This window comes from Octopus sinensis, linkage group LG2 (assembly GCF_006345805.1).
Source record: "Octopus sinensis linkage group LG2, ASM634580v1, whole genome shotgun sequence".
Lineage (NCBI taxonomy): Eukaryota > Metazoa > Mollusca > Cephalopoda > Octopoda > Octopodidae > Octopus > Octopus sinensis.
This window is the reverse complement of record NC_042998.1, coordinates 198,708,187-198,718,186: the sequence shown is the minus strand read 5'-3', so window position 1 is coordinate 198,718,186 and position 10,000 is coordinate 198,708,187. Positions and strand designations below refer to the sequence as shown.

Here is a 10,000-nt window from a genome sequence, read left to right as displayed (position 1 = left end):
ATTCCTAGACTAGGCATTGTGAGTGTTTATTGAGCGAAAACACCTAAAGCTCCACGCGGCTCCGGCAGGGGGTAGTGGCGATCCCTGCTGTACTCTTTCGCCACAACTTTGTCTCACTCTTTCTTCTGTTGGCCTGCTCGTTTAACCAGCGGGGTGGCGTCATTTGAAGGCTAAAACAATGCGAAGCGCATTGTGACCAGCGATGTGTAGCAACATCTGATAGTCTGGTCGGTCACGGTGATCACGGTGATATATATATATACCGCTGCGCTGACCAATAACTTTTGTTGGCAGAAACTGTCTAGTAGTCGGTCGTTGCGTCCCTGTAACTTAGCAGTTCGGCACTTAAAGACTGATAGAACATTACCAGTATTAAATAAGTACTAGGGAGCATTTGTTTGAATAAGACTCTTCAATGTGGTTCACCAGCATGGCTGCAATAAAAGATTATGCATATATCACATAGGATCAAAGGTCCTTGCCGAGCTGTAAGCTCATAAATCCGATTTCCCGGATACTGTGGTGTATATTTTTTCTCCAATGAATGCATATATCTTCCCGGTCCGTCACAAGATAACTCAGTTTGCCAGCTGAGTTGATTGAAGCAACATTGAATAAAGCATTTTGCCCAGTCCATGAATCAAAACTGCAATCTTACAATCATGACTTAATTGTACTTGTAGTGATATTCACCCTGGGCGTGTTGAGTCGGCTTCTTCCACCACCCTCGAGGCATCTCGAACCATGGCGGTGGAAGAAGTTTCGTGGGAATATGAATTTCACAAGCGGTCCCCAACAATCCCGCATGTAGAGACATCCTGTTTGCCGCAGATTGTCCGTAGACGCAGGGACAGAACGACCGAGGGGGCGCCGGTTGCCGAAACAGACACTCCGAGGATTTTCACCAGTGCCCCGTCTTTCGGGTTGTGGCCCTAATACCACTCGGTGTCAGACCAATCCACCTTGGGCGGCCCTACCAGGAACCGAAGTTCCCGACGGCGTAGCTCTGACACTACCCGTTGCCAGCGTCCCCACCACGGTGAGGAGGGGGATGGACTTTGGGGACGCAACACACTAACAGATGCACCACCACTATAGTCCAACGAGTCACCTTAATATGCCATAAAAATGTAAGAAAAACAGATCTGCAGTTGGTTTATGTGGTAAGTATTTCAGTTGTTCCCCAACTGAAACCCCTACCCATTGGATCATAATGTAAATGGTCGGGTATTGTTGACCTTTGCAGAACCATCGTGTCGTGATATGTTACAAGGTTAGCCGTCTGAATTACAGATATAAGTCTTCCACTTTCCACCCAGTTTCACTAAAGTCGATCCGAAGCTAAGGTAAAAATACTTGTCCAAGCTCTCACAAAGCGGAATCAAACCTGGGGTCTCATGGCCCCGAAGCATGCTTCTTGAACATTCGATCCTGCTTGCATCCATTTTAACATGAATATTCTACAACTGATATCTCTTCTTAAAACCCCCCCAGAAAAGTATTGCTTTCAATAAGAAGTGAGAATGGAATAAGTGACATATTAAATTTGTAATGGGAGCGACATCAGTCATCATATTATATAAAAAATATTTTTGAATTAAACAACGTGACTCTGGATGAAGACGGAGATTTCTCACGTGTGGAACATTACACGAGATTATATCTGCTGCCAACCAAATATGCAGTTACTGATGTAATTATAAAACTTGTCAGTGTTACCAATGCTCGTGCTTGAAGGTATTGATTGCTTAGAGTGGTACAAGGCCACGCAATAGTATTGTCCTCTGAAGCCTCTGGCCTTCATACTTTTTTTTTTCTAGTTTTGCATTCACTGTGGCGGGAAAAGTGAAATGCGACTAGCTTAACCTGTTGTCACCGCGATTAGAGAAGTGACGTAGTGTACTGTGTCACTGAGACAAAATATTGGTTGTTGTTGTTACTGATAATGGTGGTTATGTTCTTGATGTTGTTATTATTGCTGTTCTTGTTGTTCAGCACTAAGTCAGTTTTGATGCGCCAAATTTGTAATCAAAATTGACCAAATGGTAACAATGCCATCTTTTTTAGTGTAATTTGGTCTTCTTCTTCTTCTTCTTCTTCTTCTTCTTCTTCTTCTTCTTCTTTTCTTCTTCTTCTTCTTCTTCTTCTTCTTCTTCTTCTTCTTCTTATTATTATTATTATTATTATTATTATTATTATTATTATTATTATTATTATTATTATTATTATCGTTATTATTATTACAAAAGAGACCGATAGAATACGTACTAGGCTTACTAAGAATAAGTCCCGGTGTCGATTTGTTCGACTAAAGGCGGTACTCCACCTTGGGCGCAGTCGAATGGCTGAAACAAATAAACGAATATATTTCGGTCTTTGCGGCCAATACAGAAACTATTATTATTATTATTATTATTATTATTATTATTATTATTATTATTATTATTTATTGTTATTATTATTATTATTATTATATTATTATTATTATTATTATTATTATTGTTATTATTATTATTATATGTTTGACTTTTGCTTTACATTTGTACAAGTTGGCTCCAAGTCTCACCCAGAGACCTCAAGAGACAACAGGTTGGAAGTTCATGTTGTTGTTATGCCTAGTGTGCCATATATTTGGTTTTGTATTTAGTGTTGTACTAGTGAATGTCTTTAAAAAAAACCGAAAATTATGCTTGTTTGTTTTTATTATTATTATTATTATTTCTAGCAGATCTCGGTGATGATGTTCCTGACTTCAGTGATACAGCCACGGACGTTCTTTTGAATACAACCCCAACTGAACGGAACACCATGTCGTCCTTCTATTCGCCGCCACTGGCTTTGTCCCTGTCGCCTACAGTTAAAGAGGATGTTACCAACAGATTCTGCCATCAGTTGTCTCTTGATTCAATAAGTTCCAGTTGTCAAAGCGTCAGCAACACTGATGCCAGCAGCCAACATCGATCGTCGAGGAAGAGGTCGCAATCAGCAGAGCCGAGAGGTTTTATAAACATTTCTTTCATTTGGATGCATGCCTGGTGTTCTTCTTGTATGTATGTATATAGTCTCTATATATACGTGTGTGTATATATAGGCGGCGAGCTGGCAGACACGTTAGCGCGCCGGGCGGAATGCTTACCGGTATTTCGTCTGTCGTTACGTTCTGAGTTCAAATTCCGCCGAGGTCGACTTTGCCTTTCATCCTTTCGGGGTCGATAAATAAAAGTACCAGTTTCGCACTGGGGTCGATGTAATCGACTTAATCCCTTTGTTTGTCCTCTCTATGTTTAGCCCCTTGTGGGCAATAAAGAAATATATATATACGTGTGTGTCCATGTATGTAGATTGTGTATATGTGCGTGTGAATGGGTCGCTGTGTGTGTGTTCAGTTAAGTTAAGTTAATTTTTTGGCTCAAAAAGCAAAACACAAACCATGTAGGGGGACATGGAGTTATGTACAGGGAGGGTGTTCATGCAAAGAGTTCAGGCCATTTCTGGTCAAGGGAGACTTTGAACCGAGCGGTCGTCGGCATCTTCACTATCGCATCCGGCAGCTTATTCCACGGATCCGCAACCGTGTGTGTATGTATGAGGAGATAGAAGATTGTTATGAAGTGATGAAGTGAACAAGAAGGTGAGAGAAGTGTTACGCTGTTAGACGAAACGTATTTCGCGCCTGGATTTAGTTCTTAGCTGAGTTTGACTGCAAGGAAGTGTATCTATCTAAAAGAAAAACAAAACTGATTGAAATTAAGCTGAGCTGACATTGAGCAGTAAAATACAGCTCCACACAATAATGACATGAAAAATAAGGAGCTACACTAATAAGGGAACTTTTACACAGTTGCTCGACATGGTCAAATTAACACCTACCAGCTTAACACATTAGATCGACCCCAATACGCAACTGGTACTTAATTTATCGACCCCGAAAGGATGAAAAGCAAAGTCGACCTCAGCGGAATTTGAACTCAAGACATAAAGACAGACGAAATACCAATTTCTTTGTTGCCCTCCGGGGACCAAACATAAAAAGGGACAGAACAACTGATGGGATCAGTAAAGCGATATGATTTTACATATAATGTAACATTAAAAGTTTAAATACAATATTTAAAAATCGAATGAAATTAACAATACAAAGACAATACAAATGAAGCGATGATAAGGCCACGCTCCGACCCCACAAGCCCCGATCTACCGCTGGTACCTTTTTTTTTGTTCTTTTTCTTTCCATCTATTCACACGGTTCCTTGCACGTATAACACTCGTGCAACATGCTTCCATCTCTTTTGGAACGTACACTCCGACAGACATCTCTTCTCCAGCCACAGTTTCCTTTTCAAATGAAAAGAAAAAAATGATCGTAAATTGTGTCCAGAGATAAAGTTGCCTGTCCTAATTCCTTTTATTCTAGTCTTCCATACAGCCACTTTCGCTATTGCTACAACCGTGAGAAAACAATTCTTACCTTCGTTCGTTAAAACTCCCGGTGGGTCAATTTTTATAATTGACTCAGTCGACAACTGTACTCTTCCTTCGTCGGACAACAGGTGTTCAGCATAAGCCCACATTTCAGTTATCTCCGGATACTGAACAATAGCGTGAGGGACGGTTTGCCTGCCCCGCGCCCCCGCATCTTGGACAGGTCGGCGAATGACGCTTACCGTGTCTTGCGAGCTTATCCCAAACAGGCAAGGCACCGCTGTAGCATTGCCAGGTTAAGGACTTTTGGAAGTTGTCCAATGTTCTCAACCAGAATGTACGGTGAAACAGGCTGTCCAGTTGAATAAACCCGGGACCTAGAGTCGCCCCCAGGCCATCGTTGCATTCAGACTCTACCAACTGACTATATAAAACCCGTGTGGAACCCCCATCGCTGGTGTTGCCCGAGAGCCGGAATAGCAAGAGGGCCTTACGGCACTCTTTATGCCACTCACTCGACCTCGGTCTACGAGAACACTAGGCTTCCTGTTCGCAAAAACTTTTGAACTCAGGGAACACTTGTCTGGTCAGCAGTGACCACACCCGTTCATTATCAAGAAGAATCTAGAGGTGCCTCAACCTCAACGCATGTCTGCGCATCATTAACCAAGGCATCCCTAAACCTCCCTTTAAAGGCTTTTGGCAGCAGACGGAGTTTCACGAGTGGCGAAAGAGCTGTCTCTCAATCGCTAAAAAGGGCGTATTGAGCTCCCAGTAGCCAGATCCCTGACTTTGCAACTTATCTACCGTCAGTTTACAGGTAACCATCTTGTGGTCACTGTAGCTGACTAGAAAAAATTGTGGACACTCGGCGATGGACTTATCTGCTTCTCTGTTCTAAAATTTTTTGGTCAGTCTGCAGTATGAGGTTAAGCGTTTGATCTATACAATAGGTATTCTCTGTGACGGTAGCCTGCAGGAGGTTAATATTATCTTCCCTATTTGCCAGGACTACCGCTATCAAGCACTTAGAGTTTACTCCTGGTGGAATTCTTGGTATTCTCACTTTTGATGTTCTCATTCCCATGTAAACTGGGATTAACATTGTTATCTTCCGACTCTAAAGATTTTACAGAGTGTTTTTGTGCCGTTTCTGCATTCTTGAACCTCGCCACGATGGTTCCAAACTTCTCTCTGGCTAGATATGTAATGTCCTGCCAGATGGGCTTTAGACATTTTTCAGTTTTTTGCTCACATTTCTTATCAATTTTATGAGCTTTTAAGCAGAATGTCTTTAAAATAACAATTTTCTTTTTTTCCTCCGTTAATTCTTCTTCTGGTATTTCCACTTTTACTACTCCATCTCGTTCTGTTATCATATCTTTGTATTTTAGTAATTCTTTTTTTGTCAGTTGACAGCTGTCGCATTCCGCTACCAGCTGCTGACGCAAATTTTTCCTTTCTTCATTTTGGATGGTCCTTTCTTCTGTCTTTCATTTGCTGTTCGTAACTTTTGGTAATGCCGAGATTTCACTTTCCGACACATCAGAAACGTTATCAAAAATTAAACTTTCTATTTTCTTTGCTTCTCTCTCAATCGATGATTCATCATTCGACGAAGAAGACACACTTTTCGGCATCTTCCCGGCAATTAATGTATTCCCCCACAGGGGAAAACCACAGATAGCTTTCGAAAGAAACCTATACTACAATTTTTTCAACAATAAGTACAACAATAGGCACAAAAAGAGATATAACAATTAACAGAAACTTACGAACACGCTCCAACAATAAATTTTCAATATGGTGGCTGCCCCCTCATTATCGAGTATGGCCATTGCGCGAAGCTTAATCAATGTTGCTATCGTGCAATGCCTGTGCAAGAAGATTTTTTTTTAAGTGAGGAAAGGCTGTGCACTGAGTCAATTCCACTCACTAAGCAACAGCAGCTATAATCCGAAAAGAAGAACAAGTCAACATTATCGGTAACCACTGAGCCGCAGGTTTTATGTCGGAGTTATCCCAGTTACCTGAGTTACCTTCTCCGAGAAGGATGCCCTAACAAAGGCTAGGAGTCCTTCACTCCCAATGGTTTAACCGCGCGATCGGGTATTCAGTTCGATTATTTCTATGTCCCCGTGCATGATACAGCCTTAAGACATTTATTGGGTGGCCGTTGACTCTCAAGAGTTCCTCCGCCCTTTGACGGGTTTTGTTTTTTCATCTCGCAGGGTGTCCAATAAACACCCTCCTCACCAAGCAAGCTTGGTGGGGTTGCCGGTTTAGTCGCCGACGAACCGACCATGCAACAACAGACTTACGAAATACCTATTTTTTCACTACACACAAGGGGATAAACACAGAGAGGACAAACAAGGACAGACAAACGGATTAAGTCGATTATATCGACCCCAGTGCGTAACTGGTACTTAATTAATCGATCTCGAAAGGATGAAAGGCAAAGTCGACCTCGGCGGAATTTGAACTCAGAACGTAGCGGCAGACGAAATACCTAATTCTTTACTACACACAAGGGGCTAAACACAGAGGGGACAAACAAGACCAGACAAACGGATTAAGTCGATTATATCGACCCCAGTGCGTAACTGGTACTTATTTAATCGACCCCGAAAGGATGAAGGCAAAGTCGACCTCGGCGGAATTTGAACTCAGAACGTACCGGCAGACGAAATACTGCTAAGCATTTCGCCCGGCGTGCTAACTTTTCTGCCAGCTTGCCGCCTTTAGTATTAAAAACATATTAAAAACAAAACTGGAACAAAATAAAAAAAGTCTGGTTCAACCTCTCTTTCTTTCTTTCTTTCTTTCTTTCTTTCTTTCTTTCTTTCTTTCTTTTTCTTTCTTTCTCTGTCTGTTTTTCTGTATATATGTATCTTGTGATAAAATATATTTGCATGCTTTTCTAGTGGAGCAATATAAATAGAATTCTATTTAATCTGCCTATGAAGGCGAGTTACCATAGAGAGAATTTATTCAAACACAACTTATGTCTGATAAGGTAGGTTGGAATATATTATGGCAGAAAAAAAAAACGGCCGATTGATCACGACTTGCCATGTCTTTGATCATAAGTCTGCTCAACGAAGCGGGTCTAGCAACAACAATAACGAAAATATGATGGTCAAACTAAAGTCATCTATCTCATCTATGTGGATGGCTTTAAACTACCATCAAAAGTCAACGCCCAGATGGAGAATCGAATTGTAAATGAATTCAGTTATGATATCAAAATAAGCATGGGAATAGACAAATTTGGCGAATCTACTCTGTGAAAGAATCTAATTAAAACTGAAAACGTTAAATTAGATGCTGACTTTGAAATCGGAAAACCACAAGGTCAGAAACAAAATTGCAACTACAGACAAAACGTGCAGGCGTGGCTGTGTGGTAAGGAGCATCCCAATCGCATAGTTCTGGGTTCAGTCCCACTGCATGGCGACTTGGATATGTGTCTGCACCATAGCTTCGATTTGATAGACAGAAACTGGAAGACGCCCGTAATGCGTGTATGTGTGTGTGTATTCTTTTACTTGTTTCAGTCATTTTGACTGTGGCCATGCTGAAGCACCGCCTTTTATTGGAAGAAATCAACACCTGAACTTATTGTTTGTAAGCCTGGTATTTATTCTATCAGTTTCTTTTGCCGAACCGCTAGTTTATGGGGACGTAAACAGATCAACATTGGTTGTCAAGCTATGGTGGGGGACAAACACAGACACAAACACACAAATATATACATACACACACACACACACACACACACACACACACACACACACACACATATATATATATATATATGACGGGCTTCTTTCAGTTCCCGTCTACCAAATCCACTCACAAGTCTTTGGTTGACCCGAGGCTATAGTAGAAGACAGTGGAACTGAACCCGGAACCATGTGGTTGGAAGGAATCTTCTTACCACACAGCCACGCCTGCACCTATATAATAATAATAATATATAAATATATATGCATACATACATATATGTACATACATATATATGTATATACACATGCATATATGAGCACAGGACACCACAGGACGTAAACAACATGAAATACGAAAACTTCAAATACAACTTTTTTTGCAAACAAAGAAACAAATTGAAAACAAGACAAGCAACATGAAAACCGATCCTTCATCAGTTGTCGGCTGTTTTTCTACTTCGTATTTCGAGCAATTAACGACAAGATACGTTTTCGACAAAACAGTTGCTGCCGCAAAAGAAATTAAATAAAATTTGGGATTTTGCGAAGGGTCAAAGTTGGTAACAAAAACAGGACAGTGAAAACAAACAGAAACGGCTGCTAAGCCTAAACGAGTTGAGTTGGTGAACGCGGAGGAACAAGCTCTGACAGGAGACAGACAAGAATGCATCTTATCCCTGTGGCTAATCAGACAGAAAAAAATTCAAGTTCAGAAAAGAAAGTTCGCCGATGGTAACGTGCGAGCAGCAAGAGAACAAATGCTGAAGAGTGAGGGAGAGAAAGGGACAGACAGAGAAAGGCGAAAGGGAGAGGAAAAGAATTAGAGAAAGAATGAGCGAGAAAAAACGAAAGGGGGAGAAGAGGAAGATAAAAAGAATTAGCGAGAGGAAACGAATATATATACACGTGTGTGTCTGCTTCTGTTTCTCACTTGACGACCAATCAGTTTTGATATGTTTACTTTCCCGTAACATAGAGGTTTGGCAAAACAGATCGATAAAATAAGTGCTAGGACTAAAAAACAAAATTAAGCAAGAGTTGGGGTTAATTCGTTCGACACAATTCCCAAGGCGGCGCCCCAGCATAGCCGCAGTCTAATGACTGAAACAAATATATAATAAGAAGGTAAACATGAAATGACTATATCAAGGTAGAGAGCCTGCTAAACTCTGTACGCGAAGTCAGCATTTGGTTCAATTACTTATCGACTGGGAATGAAAACTTGTAATTATTCAAGCATTTCCTAAGGATATTATCAACGTATATAATAACGTTAGACGATTTCCATCGAGAAACGAAACCGCATTAGAGCCTAATATCGCGAGAAAGTTTACATTCAGTTGAAACAGCGCGGGCGAAAATTAAATCGAATTTATAGAAAATCATTATTGGAAAGGTTTATGGCTTTCGTCATCTGTTACGTCTGTGAAATAATGTTGTTTACATAAACACAATGTAGAGTAAATAGTTGGGTTGGGTGAAGATAGTGTAATCTCATAATAATGAGCGTAGTGCTTTTATATATTTGTATATATATATATATATATATATATATATATATATATATATATATATATATATATATATATATATATATATATATATATATAGTATATATATATATATATATATATATATATATATATATATATAATATATATATATATATATAAGCGCAGGAGTGGCTGTTCATAGGCGCAGGAGTGGCTGTGTGGTAAGTAGCTTGCTAACCAACCACATGGTTCCGGGTTCAGTCCCACTGCGTGGCATCTTGGGCAAGTGTCTTCTGCTATAGCCCCGGGCCGACCAATGCCTTGTGAGTGGATTTGGTAGACGGAAACTGAAAG

The 10,000-nt window shown here is 40.5% G+C and overlaps 1 protein-coding gene across 2 annotated transcripts in view; it reads left to right on the top strand.

Moving 5' to 3' along the window:
- Positions 1-10,000, top strand: part of LOC115227315 — a 210,815-nt gene that overhangs the window by 184,531 nt on the left and 16,284 nt on the right. For both annotated transcript variants that reach the window (XM_036500679.1, XM_036500678.1), the window contains exon 12: positions 2,726-2,998. In XM_036500679.1, the coding sequence (XP_036356572.1) occupies positions 2,726-2,998 (273 nt within the window). The remainder of the gene's footprint in view (positions 1-2,725; positions 2,999-10,000) is intronic.